This window comes from Embiotoca jacksoni, unplaced genomic scaffold, assembly GCF_022577435.1.
Source record: "Embiotoca jacksoni isolate LCO1_2020_lvr unplaced genomic scaffold, fEmbJac1.0.p SCAF_14, whole genome shotgun sequence".
Lineage (NCBI taxonomy): Eukaryota > Metazoa > Chordata > Actinopteri > Embiotocidae > Embiotoca > Embiotoca jacksoni.
Window position 1 is genome coordinate 14,499,560 of NW_027185274.1, and position 15,243 is coordinate 14,514,802.

The window sequence follows — 15,243 nt, forward strand, 5'->3', positions numbered from 1 at the left end:
TGTTATGATTTGTGGGGGCGTTTTAAGTCTGTTATATAAACTGACAGTGGAGGGATGACAGGAAACGAGGAGGGGGGAGTGGGGGAGTGACATCAAAAGTCTTCCTCACCCCGAGGCCAGCAGGGCGCCCCAGTCTTAGCTTTTTAAAGAAAATAGTTTTTTTTTTGAAAGAAAGATCATATTAATGAGTAAAACGGCAGATTGAAGGTGCTGACAGTCTGATGGTGTTTGTGTTGCATGTTTTGAGAAATATCGGTTTGTCTTTCAGGTGAAGAGTTTCATTGAGACGCAGCGTGCCCTGCTGACTGAGATCCAAAGCGGCTGCAAGAGAAATTTCATCCTGGCGAAGGAAAAGGAGGAAACCGAGCAGAAGATGAGGCAGTCGGCCTCCATGGCTGAAATCGCCACAGAGGACGGACCCAGGGAGCAGGAAGGGGAGGAGGAAGAACCAGCGTCACAGGAGGGAGGGGACAGAGAGAAGAAAGAGGGGGGGGAGAAAGAGGGTAACACTACAGGAACTGAAGAACAGACGAGCGGCCAGTCGGGAGCGAGCTGCGACACCACTGTTCCTCAATGCGCCCTGGAGTCTGACTCCGACACTGAGGATGAGGAGGAGGTGGTAACGGAGTCTTCTTCCACTTCAAACTCGTCCACTCTCTCCAACCACACTGCTTCTCAAACCCACACAGGGGAAGCACAGCCCCCCCGCAGTGCCTCACGTAAATCCTCACCCTCGTCTGCCTCGCCTGCCGGAGGGACCAGCGTGATTTCCGTCATCAACGTCAGAGAATCGGCAGCTCCTCCCGGCACCCCGCCGTCTCCTGGACGCTGCATATCCGTCTCCAGCCCGGGTAGAGGTCATAAGATTTTCATGGTAACGAGGGTGGAGAGCCCCCCCGAGCAGCAGACTAAAGAAGCCTCGAAGAAGCCCGTCGACTCCAACACGCCCAGGACGCAGCAGCCCCCGCCCGCATCGCAAACGCAGCTGACACGGGAGGAGGCGAAGGAGAGCTCACCTGCTCAACAGACGGCATCAGCAGACGGTGAAATGGTAACGTCCTCAGAGTCCTCACTAAATACTACGCAGACCCACAATCTACAGCCACAGTCTGCAGCTCAGCTCCCGGAGGATTCGACAGACAGAACTTTAGACCCAGACGGGACGGATCCAAGTCGACAAGCACCAGCCCTGCCTTCAGGTTCCTCATCAGTGCGGGCTGCAGCATTTCAGCTCCCCGAGGGGGTCACGGAGGACTCTAAAAGCACCCAACCTGAGCCTACTTGTGGAGAAGGAAACGAAGAAGCGGAGGAGGAGAAAGGTCACGTAGAAGGTGACGGGCAGGTGATGCGCCGGGAGCGTAAGCAGTCAGACGAACTGAATGGAGCCCAGACTAGTTTACCTTCGCAGCAGCATCCGTTAACCTCTGCCCTTGAACAGCTGCAGAATGACCTCGCATCCGCATCAGAGGAGACCCGCTCACCAAACCAAACAGAGGAGGCACTCCCACAACAGGAGAAGCCAGAAGCACCCGCCGGCGCATCAGAAAAGGGGCCAAGCCAGGAGGAGCCGAGTCCAAAGCGGCAAACGGAGGCAGACGAACAGGCAGGAGAGTCTTTCTCTGTCCAGACTGATCAGCAGGAACCGTCTGTCCCTCAGGGGGGAGCCCAGGAGCCAAAGCAGGAAGCCGGAGAGGCCCCGGAGAGTCCCGACGCCGTCACAGCCAGCCCTGAAGCTGATGCTGAAGGGAATCCAGACTCACCGGCTGAGGAGGAGGAATCGGCCGACGAGAGCTCGGCGGACGAGAGCGAGTGTTTTGCTGAGGCAGTCGAGGAGGTGGTCGGCTCAGCTCTGCCCAACGGCCTGAAGCCCGAGTTCTCCCTCCATCTTCTCGACACCGAAAGCCCCAAACCCGGCAGCTGCGTGATGGAGCACGGTGGGTCCCTGTCGCCACTGACCTTTTACTGTTGTCGGTCGTAGGTGCGGAAAGCCGTTTAATAAGAGGCGTTGTGTGTCACTTGTGCAGTGAGTGTGAGCTGTGGACAGGAACTGGAGGAGCTGCTGCTAGAAGCCAGTTTGGAGACGGGGAGAGACGCGCCATGAGGTGGTGAAGCAAACATTCATCCGTATGTACCGACTGTGGAAATACACTCGTCATCGCGCTGTTGATCTGCTGTACAGTTTGTGAGAAGCAGAAACTCCGACTTGCAGAAATAATTACTTTAAAAATGTGCTTCTTTTTTGTTTATTAGCGATCTAATATTTTATTAATAATTCAGTGAAAAAGTAGGTCAAAATGTAAAACTCAAGCAAATATTTCATGAACATGTACATATAGCTCTAGATTTGTTCAAGTATGATCGGCACATGACTTACAATTTATGGATAATTGGATCTGATACGTTGAGGATTAACTCATCTCCTCTCTTGTCCGTCCACAGGGACTGCGGGGGACATGCGACCGCAGCACTCAGACACTTTGTCTGGCTTTCCTTCATGACTGGTTGCCCTACAATGTTTTTGTCGTTTGTTTGACTCCACCTCCAACACAACTTTTCCATAAAGGACAGAAGACCCAGTGTTACAGTCGAGGCTCTGAACATGAACACGCAAGCAAATAGTGGGGAGGACACTAAGGACAAAACCCGCCTGTGGAGCTCGGCTGTGACGGAACAGGGAATCCTGGACACCCACACTACATCAGCCACTGAAACACACACACACACACACGCATATGCACACTGAAGATGAGAAGAGGGGGCGTAAGAGAAAATAAAATCACCCTGTTGTCACTACATTTTGTCATTCTGCAATCTTTACACACAAACTACTGCCTGTGAGAGAGAGAAGAGAGAGAGAGAGAGCGAGATGGAGGACAAAGGAGGGAGAGTGAAACGCTAACCAAAGACGGCACACAGAACGCTCTCGCGGTACTTCCTCTCTCCTGTACACTTCCACTGTAGCTGGAGAAATTAATAGAAATGGTTTTTCATACCGTACAAGGACATATAATGGTGATGATTGGAAAAGTGGGGTTCAGCCAGCAGACGGAAAAACGGTGGCGGACCCCGCTGAGCAGACCTGCTGGCTTTTAAACTCTTGAGGTGGGAGTAGGCGGCTGTTAAAGGCTTTTATATCCGAGGAAGATGAAGATGTTAACGTGTCTGTTTAAATGTCAACATTTGATGCGTCCCCCCCCACCCCCCACCCCCCACTCTAAACTCTAAAGGACCTCTGCCAAAGTGACCTCCCTCCTGTTGCTTTTCTCGTCCTCCGCTCACTTTGGCCCCTCAGGAATCAGCCCCCCTCACCTCCCCACCCCCCCCCCACCCCCCCTCCCCCTCTGGTCAGGACCCTCAGATCTGACGTGGAGGAGCTGCAACTGGCTCCCGCTCGCCTTCGACAACACTGCTTTTTGGAAGTCACAGAGTCGGTAAATTTCTCCCCGCTGAACTTCTGCGAATGTCGGAAAGGAAGACGTCTGCTTTTGGTTGAAGTAGTAACCGTACAAACAAATCTTGTGTTTTTCCTTGATTCTCTGCAGCTCCAGACTCCCATTACTGCTTTGTTGGACCAGCCATTGTTGTGTCTTTAAAGGAAAGCAGCCTGGTCTCTGTCATCATCTCCCCTCTCCTTCCTCCCGCTCCTCAGTCCTCCGCTGCTCCTCTTTCAGTCTCACCTGTCTACTCCTGCTACTCAATCATGTTGCCTTCAATCTCACCACCTCAGATTCATTCTTTTTTTTTTTTTTTGTTTCCCCTGTTTGGCTGCTTTGAGAAATCAGTTATTTTGTATTTATTTTATAGTTATATGAGCCGTTTCTGATTTATTTTTCCCTGTTTCTTCTTCACTCCCTCCTCACTTCATCTTTCCATTTTTGTTTAAGGGTTGCTTTTAAAGATGGCCCCTTTTTTTTTTTTTTTTTGGATGTATATTTCATATTCAAACTAGAGCAAATATTTAGTTTTGTTTTTTTGGGGGACGGGGTTAATCTATAATGGGAGTAAAGCTAAATATGGTTGACTCTTGGTAGCAGTGGAGGTGCAGTAATGAAATCAAACACGAATCCATGTCGAACGCCTCATGCTGTGTGAGGCAGCGGCCATAAGGGGGCGCTGGTGGTTTTCTTTTCCTCCAGACTTAAATGAGCTCACAGCCTGAACAACACCAAGTATTGATGTCTGTTCAAATCCAACCCCTGTCCTCCTTTTTCCAGAACAAGACAGTAAAACTGAACATGAAACGTCAACTTCATGTGTGTCTGTGACGAGAGCTGGTTTGATTTATTTTTTTTTTTATTATTATTTTTTTCCTGAAGCAGATATAAAGGGCAGGTGTGTTTTTCCTTTCCTCTAAATGGAGCAGCGTTCAACACTCCTGCTCCTCTCCACCCGACAGATAGTTTGCCCACCACTGTTTGTAATGCTTTAATTTTTAGACATTTTTAATGATAATTTGTTAACTTAATTGAAATGTGCCGGTAATCACAAGGACATGTATGGCGAAATTTGTTCCTCTCAAATAAATGCATGTAATGAGTAATGACATGACTGAAATGTTTCAATGAGATTCCTCCGTTGGTGGGCCACCAATGAACATCAGGGAAAAAAATGCATCTAGATCAGGTTTGACTGAGATTTTTGGATTCAAAAAATGTTTCTGATCACGGACCAAATATATCAAGTCAATATATCGCTTGTATAAAAACAGTGCTGGTTAATGGGGAAAAAAAAAAAAAAAGCACTGTCTTTAAAAGTAGGGCTTTGTTGATCTGTATCAAATGATGATTACAGCTGTTGTCATCCGGTGTAGTAAAACAAAGTCACCAAAGGAGGGATGAATACTTAATACTGACTCTAAGTGAGCAGTCAGAGAAAAATGACTTTAAAGACGCATTAAAAAAAAAAAAAAACTGTTCAGGTTTGTCAGGTTTAAAATGACCACTTATAGACTGAATTTAAATTCTTGACTCGCAAAAACCCATGAAAACATGCTCTCTCCTCCCTCTTGTGGTAACATATCTTTAAAAATACACATTACATTAAAGTGAGTTGGTGACTTTATGCACTTTGGTACCCGACCTGAGGATAGAAAAGCAAAAATGTAATTTCTCAGACATTCCTCTTTGTTTTGGTTTCTGGGGATACGTTTAGATCACTTGAAGTGTTCCAGGTTTTTTGAAGATTATACAAATGAGACTATTAGCAGCGTAGACTAGAGTCTATAGTTGTGTTATCGCACCTCGAGGAGGGAATATTCCCCCGTTCACATCATGATGTTTCTATGATTACAATGGACTAAGATACTCTGGATTTACGTGCAACACCATATCAATGATCAATACACCATTGATATGGTGTTGCTGAAATGAGGCGTCCACATTAAAATATTTTCACCTACCTCCATATTATTGTCAGATATCTTAGTGTGTTCAGAAAGGTTTACTGGCGTTATTACAAATTGGAAGTTTATGTGAACACTGTTTACGAATCGGAAACTCCAACATGACATGAACACAGCAGGTTTAAAGACGGGGAAAAGTTCTAATCCGTCTTAATTGTTCATTTATCTCTTGTCAGCTCACTGTTTATTGTCATTATTAAGCATTTTAAATTCCTCATTTGACATGTTCATCATCTTTGTTGAGATTTGTTAACATATTAACACGATCCGGTTAGTGTGCGAGGGAAAAGTCTGAGGACCACAGGAGTGTTCACCGTCCCCGGAGGGTCGATGATCCATCTGATGCTTGTTGAGACATTTAAGTGTGTTAACACTTTGTACGGCTAAAGAATAATACAGAAAAGCAACATCTTTTTTTCAGGTGTTACCATTCCTGGAGACCAGAGGCTCTCACCCTGTGAGTTCAGAAAACATCTGCTGCCCAAAATCATGTTCATTTTCCAGATGTTCCTCTGAATCCTAGCTTTTGTTTTACTAATATGTTTCAAGTCTTGGAAAAAAAAAAAAGACAAGAAAGCAAAGATAAAAAATTATTTTTTTTTTAAAGTCCCTCATCTTTAGGCGCATCGCCGAGAGTGACTGGGGACTCTTGTGAACCTCCTCACCTCTCTCCACCGCCACATCACAAGAGGGGGGGGGGGGGGCTGTCGTGGGGTGAGGGTGTGGAGCACAGGGTGGGAGCTCTGCTCTGTATGTGTTACAGTAGGAATTCCAGACTTCACTAATCCACCCCGCCCAACAATGCTCCAATAATACAGAGAGGGCCGATTGTGAGAAAGTCAGACGTTATTATAACGTGACGTTTATTCCCCCGAAACACGCAACACATGGTGCTTTCTTTTTCTAATTAAGACAGCGACTCCTGGAAATAAAACAATGGCCCGGCAAATGTACTTCTATCTGGCTTTGTTATTATTTCCTTTTGGAGGAAAATGTGGACGCTTCCTGCATTATTTTCATTACCAATGAGTTACACTAAGCAGGAAGTCAACAAGAGCACTTCAGTCTCCGTTAAATGTTAATAAAGTCACATCCCATGTTTAAAGTCACTGTTTTAAGTATTAAACAACATGCTCAGGGCCCAATATTACCAAGATGGGACCGTTTAGCAGATAATTGAATGACTCCTCATTATGTTGAGGAAAACAGCAGACGGGGAGTACAGCGAGTTTCGAGCAGTCATTTTCAGATCCTTACATTATTTAGAGGTCAGACACACTGTCGGGTTACTTTGCAAGAAAAAAAACCGAAACTTTCTTTGTGTAGAAGAATTGTCTTTTTCTGAGCCAACCATCTGCAGGAGGTTTGATGTATTTATGACCTCATCTGACTTTGCAAGACAGCAGAAATGTGCATTTCCCAAAATGTCAGATTATTCCTCGGGAACCAAAACAATTACACAATCTTTGATTTGCATCAGTTTTCTCAGCTTTTTTGTTGTTCTTGTTGTTGTTGTTGTAATTTGTCTTTTTTTTTTTTTACCTCCTGTGTTTATCGACTGTCAGCTTACATAAGACATCCATACTGCCAAACAAAAGTTCAATGCTGCTATCAATGTCTATATTCACGCACACACACACACACACACACACATTTGAGTGTATTTTGCTTTGAGTTTTGTAGACTTTCTGTTCAGTATGAATTCCCTCTGTGAGTACACAGAAACTCTGTGACTCTGTCGCAGCGAAGGGTTTTAGTTTTATTGCAACTGTGGAGATCCTGTGAAATTCTGGTTGAATTAAAACATTTCCTGATGCTCCGTTTGTCGTCCTGTTTTCTGTTTTTCGTAGCTCATCTTCTGGCCGGAAAAACCCCTGAGGCTTATCTCATGTCCACGTCGGTATGAAACATGTGATTGTGCACCTCAGGCCAAGTGTCTGATGATCCATCAGCGTGAAGGTTTCTTTCTATTATTTGATTACATGACCAGCAGTTACTCTCCAGCAACTCATCAGTAAGCAACGACTTCTGCAAACATACGAAATACAAGTAGTGAAGCTTTAATTCACTCGGTGTATAATTAAAACACGTCTTTCGATATCGCACAAACAGCGTGTAAAAATGGAGGAGAGAAAGAGGGACAACTGTAAAGGTGTCCGGTGAATCCGTCTCGGGGTTCCTGTCCTCCCACGTCCAGTTCACATTGTCCCCCAGAATGTTCTATATTTTCCGGATAAGGAGACATGCCTGCCTCTTCCTTCAAACGTGCCTTGGACCACCAGACTGTCTCCGTCAACAGCCGTAACACACCTTGCTTTATGGTAACAGAGCCGTCAGGAGGTCACGGTGACCTCGTGAGCTGGAGGCCGGATTAATGAGACGGGGGAGACCCGACGATTAATGAAAGCATCTTCACATTATTAATTCTCAAACCTTGAGTCGTTTGGAAGATGCAGGCACATTTCTGCAGCCACTATAGCTGGTGAACATTAGCAGGCAAAGACCCACGCACGGAGTCGGTGGAGACCAGACTGAGACCAGCTCCATATCGCTGGATCTGCAGGCAACTTACGAAGGTGATAACGTGTCAAAGTTGTGTTTTTAGATCGCCGCAAAGTGTCCGAACGGTCAACCGCGGCAGCTTTGAGGTAATACTTCGTAGAAACAAGCAGGCAGGGCTGCAGGCTGCTTTGTGGGTGCTGAGGGTTTAACCAAGCTGCCTGTCTTGTGGCCCTTCTTTCTGTTTTGGGGACAGTGGCAAGTGATCAAATGCTTCCTCGCCGGGTCTCTCCTTGGGCTTAGCCGTGCCTCAGGAATGTGCTGGCATGCTGTTGGAACAGTAGGGATTTATCTGTGGTGTCAGCCCCTATCTGACCTGTTGATCCGCAGTCCAGTGGACTGAAACAAGCCTCTGCACGCTGGCACACAGCAGCAAGGGCTGATGGGATGGCAGCGTCATCCGGGGGGAATCATGAGAGGGGCACGGAGAGGGTGCACCACAGGGATAATACTCCTAATAACAAGATAATAATAGCGCGTACACTAATAGTGAAGCTACACTGAGAAGGTTAGTTTAGCCGAGCATGAACACTGAAAACAGGGAAACAACACGTCCAAAGGTAGCAAACTCCACCTACAGCAGCCATAAACCTTCCTGCACGTTCTGGTTCATTTACTCAGTGAGCTTTCAAGCTGCAGGTCGTTGGTTTTTTATTACCTTTAGAAAGATGAAGGGCAGCTGTTGATCCCTATTTCCAGAATTAACGCCGGACCATTTAAATATATCGCTGACTTCTACTGTAAATGTTATCATAAGCAATAATAATAATAATAATAACAAACTCAAGTTTGTATAGCACCGAGAAATGCAGTTGTGAAATGCGCGTTACAGAAAGAAAATGACATGCAGTGCTTCACGTAAAGGAACATAAAACCCAAAATGTAATTATCACCAGTGAACAGAGAGAAATGTAAAAAGCGGCAGCATCTTTGTTAGAATCAGACGGTGCTGTTTCACGCTATGTTCTGCTTAATTGTTGAAGGGAAAATCCCAGTGGAGAGGAACATCAGAGGTTTCTGCTCCGTTTCATGGCTACATACCAAGAATGAAAAAATATGTTTCACCAGCGACGGTCCACATAAACTTCAAATATTGACAAACGAAATGATTAAATATGACTAAGATGGGTACAGGTTGTGTGCCTAGGGTGTTGATCATTCATTCCCCTGTTGTGTAAGTTGCAGTATATCGTCACTAAAAGCTGAATCAGTTTACTTATTTCGAAATATAAGAAAATGTCCAGTAGCCTGATGTTTCCAGTACATTCAGGTGGAGCAAAGACACTGAGTCCATCTTTGAGCTGTAATTCTGCTCTGAATGCAAATATCCAAAATGCTTTGAGGGCCAGCAGAGCTGGGAAGGCCTCACCTTATGATGGGATCCGGTTATGTAACTCCTGACAACACAATGGGGATTTGATTAGTGCAAATTAGCCTCACTTGATCTGCTCAGAGAGTATGAAGGGTGGGTGGGCTGTGTGAACGTTTGCTGAACGTATTTTCTCCCACCAACCAGCTGAGGAGGGAATGCAAACAGGGATAAGTGAGGAGAGGAGATGAGAGCCCGTCCCCCCCCCCGCCCCCCTACCGCCCTCCCCAGCTCACATGACTGTGATTAGAGCAGAGGAGGAGTGTGGTGGGACAGAGAGGGAGATATGGTGAGCACGATGAATGACATTTTTCTTGATTTTGCCGCACAGATCACATCCAGGAATCCGGCTTGCCTTTGATTACTGGCCGAGAGTCGTCCACTTTTCTGGGGTAATTCAACTTTCAGACACTTTTTTTTTTGTACACCTTGTAACGTTGTTGTGTGTTGCATGCCGGTTTAGTCGTGATAATGTCACACTGTGCCAATCTTGTTTTACAAGTCAAAAGTCGTGCATTTAGAAATTTTACTTAAGTGGAAAAGTATTCGCGTCAAAAGTGTCTTGAAGTACCAAAAGTAAAAGCACTCATAATGCACACCGTCTGTCATCTCAAAATCAAGTAGATGATGTATGCATTTGCGACCTGCAGTGTAGACATCTGAGTGTGTGTTCAAGAAAAGGGGATCATTTTAAATGACAACACCGGATTTTGTGGATTATCCAAAGTGAATTATTAATAATTGCATGTTTGAATTGGACAGCATGGGTCAGAATCTGCACCTTTTAATAACACTTAAATTCAGATTGACAGTAGAAGTACGGCTTCAACCAACCTGTCCAGTTTCAATTTGCGTCCATATGTGTCCAGACTCATATTATATATGAAGACTTTGAAGGAATCCTGATATGTGTTCACATGATTGAGCAATAAAGCAGATGGACACCGGACAGTGCTTCAAATATGGATGTTGCCGCAAAGAAGCTACAAACATTAAAACATGGATGATTCATCTCCGACCCAACAGCACAGCAGGTCTAAACAGTCACCACAGTTTCAAAAAAAAAAAAAAAAAAAAAAATCTCTTCTGCAAGAGAAACTGAGCACTGACCATTGTGGAAAACTATTCTGGAAAAAGAAAGAGACACATCAAGAGGACATGCAGACGAATGTCTAAATCTTGATTTTTCATGTGTTGCTTTTTTAAATCACATTCACACCAATGTTTGACTCCTTTTAATATTACACAACCTTGAGGTTGTAAGAACACCTGATTTTGCGTGTGTTTGAATATACTTTTATGTGGCCCTGTACCCTCAGTTGCAGGTATGAAGGTGCGACACTGGTGCATGCTGGGACTGACCATCCTGCTGCTGATGTGCGAGGTGGCCGTCAGTCAGCTGTGCAAGTCCCTCATCACCCTGGTCGATGGTTTCCACACGCTCTTCATCGTCATGCACATGGCTCTTCCTCCTCCCCAGACTGTAAGCATGATCAAGCCTCCCGTCTCCTCTTCGGACTCCTCCGCGTCTCCTCCACGCGCTCCTTGCCCCTCCTCAGCAGCACCGCCGCCACCTCCCACTCTGCCTGCAGGGCCGTCCGTCGAGCCTCCGCCCGCCACCCGGACCGCCACGGGAGGGTCAACCGACCCGGATCAGCCCCAGTCTAACACATTGTCCGCGCAGGTCAAGCTGCGTCCGCTTTTCTCACCAGTCTCTCCTGCAGCTCCGGGCTGCGGCTTGGCCTTCAGCAGCAGCAGGATCCAGGCTGTGGGGGGGTTCTTCTCCACCCTCATCCTGACCTCCCTGTGCATCTCTTACTTCATGGAGATCATCAGCTTCTGTCTGGAGCCACACCCGGTGCAGCGCCCCCCGTTGCTGGTGGGGGTCGGAGCTGCCGGTGTGCTCCACAAGGTGCTGGTGTTTGGGCTGAACTGGGACCAGCTGCGGGATGAGAGGCCTGGCGGTGACGCGCAGCCGGAGACTGAATCTCACCTCGAAGTGAACCACAGAGGTAACGAACACGAGGAGTGATGGACGTTTAAAAAAAATAAAAGTAAAGCAAAATGTAAAAAAAAACAAAAAAAAAACTGTACTCAACTTAAAAAAACAAAACAGTTATTATACATTATTGGAAACTTTTTGCAGAGAGTTTGATGAAAGGATTTTTTTTTTTTGTTCAACAAGGTCACCACAAATCTGCAGCAGCTGTTAGCTTAGCATAAAGGTAAACAGGGGCGAACAGCAACCTGGCTCAGCCCCAGACCGCAACATCCACCTACCAGCTGCTTACTTATTAACACTTGTATGGTGTTAGTTTGTTCCACACAAAAAAGCAAAATGTCAAAACAAGATGTTTCCAGTCTTGATGCTAAACTAAGCCAACAGGATGCCAGACCAGGGAGCGCCATTGATTCTGAATCCTCTTAACTTTTACAAGAACTTAGACAACAAGACACCCAGCTTCAGATCCAGAACCAGATTCTGGTCCATTTACAATAGCTGACAATACATTTGATTATTTTAAAGTCTAATATTGATTAAAAAAAAAAAAAAACACATCGATGGTTGCTGGAATTTCTTGAGTGTGTGGAATCTTTTTGTTTGTTTATTATTATTATTATTATTATTATTATTTTATTTTATTTTAAATACTGTTACACACATCAAACATCTCGTTTCCGTAAGAAATATGCTCAGTAACCAATAAAGATGGATATAAAGTCAGAGTGAGTTAGTGTGTAGGGATATACTCGTATGTAAAAAAAAATAAATAATAATAATCTCCAGCTCCAAAAGAATCCGCGTGCAGGTTGATGATGTTGCTCTGACAGCTCCGCGTGTATATTCAGCTGCAGAGGGAGATCAAACAGTGAGCGTGTTTGTTTGTTTATTTTTGTTTTGTTTTTGTTTTCATTCCTCTCTGTTCGACTCCCACAGTCTTGGCTGAAGAGGAATCCAGAGACGTCAGCCAATCCCAAAAAGTCCAGCCCGCCGCGGCGGAGGACTCGCTCGTCCTCTGTAATCCTCGAACCTCCGGCATCCCCGACGCCGAGTCCGGAGCCCCGCGGCCGCCGGTCGTCCCGGAGGAGAGCGGCGGGGGAGATTTGAAAGACCGCGACAGTGGAAGTCACTCACGGGAAGGCGCGGCGGTTCCTAAATACGACACCTGCACGGGGCGTCTTGGTAAGAAATCTCTGACCCCCCCCCCCCCCCCCCCCCCCCGACTTAATGTCACAGAGAGAAGAGACGCAATCCGAAGTGACTTCTGAATTCAACACCTTTTTTTTTTTTTTTTTCCCAAAAACTCGGGACTAGTCTCGAGTCAGAGTTGTTCGTAAAGGACAACGAGACGTATTTTTTGTTTTGTTTCCCTTCTCGTTGTTTCGTTCCCTGTGTTTTCTCTTCAGCAGCTCTGATGCCCACAAGTGCAAAGTTCTTGAAACGCTTCCCTTTTTTTTTTTTTTTTTTTTTTTTTTTTTTTTGCTCTTTTCTTCCGTTTCAGAGAGTCCCGGAGCTGAAAGCTCGTCAGTCCGCGAGTCCTCTCGTCGCACCGAGAGACCAGAGACCGGCCGCCTCCTGTCATCCGTCTTCGTCCTTCAGGGTCTTTTCACGTCCCTTCTGGCTCTGATCAACAGCTTGGTGATGCTGCTGGTCGCCCCGGAGTTGCTGCACGGCTCCGGATCCTGCAGCCTCCTGGTGTATCTGGATCCCGGCCTCTCCCTGTTGGCTGTCGTCACACTGATCGCTACAACTCTGCCACAGGTCACTTGCGTCTTTGCGTCACGCGTGTCGGGCCGCTTAACACCCGGGTTTAAACCTAGAAAGGTTGTTTGTTCGCATCTGCCCCTCCCCCCCCCCCCCCCCCACCGGACCCTGTGCTTGAACTGTTGTTTCACCGGTAAATCTGTGCAGGTGTACAGGTACAGCCTGCTGCTGCTGCAGGCCACGCCTCCACACGTCTGCGCGTCTGATCTCGGACGGAGGATCGCGAGCGTGCCCGGAGTGCGGGCGGTGCACGACCTGCACGTCTGGCAGTTAAACGAGTCCCTGTCGGTGGCCTCTGTCCACGTGCACTGCTACGACGGGTTCCCAGCGGACAGGTGAAGACACCGTCTGTCTTTGCAGTCAGTAGTCGACAGGTCATTCTGAATCTAAACAATCTAAACATTTATATCAATATCATTTTTTTTAAATTTTATTTTAGGGATGTTCTTTAATGCGGCACCCCGGAGATTTCACGTATCACACGATCACACACTCATAAACCACGTTTGGTGGTTGTGGCTGGTGATCATAAAGTACAAGTCTTGTCCAGGTTAAAAATTAAAAAAAATTAAAAACACGTCATATTTCATGAACGCAGAATCGTTTCTCCTTCGTCCAGGTGTGCTGATCTGGTGTCGGCGGTCACTAAAGTGCTGCAGGGTGTCGGGGTGACGTGTTGCACCGTGCAGCCGGAGTTTGCCTCCTGCTCTGCACCCTCAGCGGGCAGCGGGGGTGTCGTCCGCAGAGGGGACCCCTCCCCGCCCCCTCTCCCGGCCTGCAGGCTCGCCTGCGGGAAGGCCTGCGCCGGGAACATGTGCTGCTCCCTTCTGGAGGAGGAGGAGGAGGAAGAGGAGGAGGAAGCCGGGGGCCCGCTGGCGCCACCAGCTGGGGAAACAAAGGAAGAGCCTCAGACTCTGGTCATCGAGAACACCTTCCTCTGACCGTCAGCGTTGTGATCTGTGTGCGCCGATGTGGAGGTGAAGACGGTGAACTGATCTCAATCATCTCTCTCCAACTCTGCCTGCACTTTTATATTCAAGTGTTCTGATAGTTTCGGGACATTGACGAGGTGCTACTCCAAAGATGTTTCAGTGAAATTCAGTGAGAATGAGGCCTTTATTTTTTATTTTTTTTCCCCACGTGTTGCTTTGAACATTTGTTCCTGGAAACTCTATATTCTCCCTTATGTTTATATTCATATTAAATAAATGATACTACACTGTGTGTGTGTCTTTGAATTTTACAATAATGTATAATGTAAGCCTTAATAATGTCACACAGTGTTTATGATGGACATGAATTAGGTGCGAAATAGATTTTAAATTAATTATAATTTAGCAAACTGCTCCATTGAAATATCACGTGCATATTAATACATCAACAATAACGAACCAGTAATATGATAATATAACATTGGTGTTGTTAATACTCCTGTGCTGTTACTTAAAAATTGAATTTTAAAGGCAGAAATGTTTGACCACGTGTTCACCTGTAATGCAGTATTTCTGTAGTATCTATGTGTACTTCAGGGTGTGTGTAACGCTTTGCATCAAGTCCTTCAATTTAGTATTCAGAAGCAGAGTATAAATTACTAATAATACATCGTAATAGGTTAGGTTAGGTAGTTACTTTATTAATCCCCAGGGGAAATTTTTTTTCGCTACAGCAGCATACAGAAGCAATAAGATAATAATAGAACAATGGAAAAGCAATAAAATAGCAGTAAAAATATAAAATATAAATATAAAATATAAAATGCACAGTATATGAAGTGGTTATTGCAGCTATGGGAGCGTTTGTAAAGTCTATAAATGTCCATAACTTGTATTTTACTACATTTTCATTACTTGTTTATACACCAACTTGCACGTTTAATGTAATCAGTTACAAGTTTTTGCTTTTGCAGCTATGACGCATTTAGAGTCGGTCAAATATGAGTAACCGCGAGCCTGTCGCTCACCTGTGATGACGTCACGATAAGCTTTGTACATTCAGCCAACCAAAACGCTTCTGCTTTGCATAAGACAGCGCAGACCCGACATCGCGTCTCGTTTTTGTGTTTACTAGACAGGCGTGTGGCGTGCGGCTGTAGCTTCCTGCACGCGATCTGTTACTGATTAAAAAAAATAAAATAATAATAATAATAAA

At 45.8% G+C, this 15,243-nt stretch overlaps 2 protein-coding genes across 3 annotated transcripts in view; both read left to right on the plus strand.

Annotated features, from left to right (window-relative positions):
- Positions 1 to 7,220, plus strand: part of ppp1r37 (protein phosphatase 1, regulatory subunit 37) — a 44,108-nt gene extending 36,888 nt beyond the window's left edge. Inside the window, exons 11-13 of the mRNA XM_069148140.1 lie at positions 269 to 1,934; positions 2,025 to 2,124; positions 2,440 to 7,220. Coding sequence (XP_069004241.1) covers positions 269 to 1,934; positions 2,025 to 2,101 — 1,743 coding nt within the window. The 3' untranslated portion in view covers positions 2,102 to 2,124; positions 2,440 to 7,220. The remainder of the gene's footprint in view (positions 1 to 268; positions 1,935 to 2,024; positions 2,125 to 2,439) is intronic.
- Positions 7,221 to 9,638: 2,418 nt separating this feature from the next.
- LOC138197365 (uncharacterized) lies at positions 9,639 to 14,319 on the plus strand. 2 transcript variants are annotated; one of them, XM_069148142.1, is made up of 6 exons: positions 9,639 to 9,721; positions 10,649 to 11,341; positions 12,268 to 12,513; positions 12,833 to 13,092; positions 13,243 to 13,430; positions 13,715 to 14,319. In XM_069148142.1, the coding sequence occupies exons 2-6, from the start codon at positions 10,657 to 10,659 to the stop codon at positions 14,034 to 14,036; spliced, it is 1,701 nt and encodes a 566-aa protein (XP_069004243.1). In that variant the 5' UTR covers positions 9,639 to 9,721; positions 10,649 to 10,656; the 3' UTR covers positions 14,037 to 14,319. The 2 variants fall into 2 exon arrangements, with proteins under 2 accessions (XP_069004243.1, XP_069004242.1); XM_069148141.1 differs by lacking the exon at positions 9,639 to 9,721 and having other exon boundaries at positions 10,584 to 11,341; positions 12,833 to 13,430.
- The last annotated feature ends 924 nt before the right edge of the window (positions 14,320 to 15,243 follow it).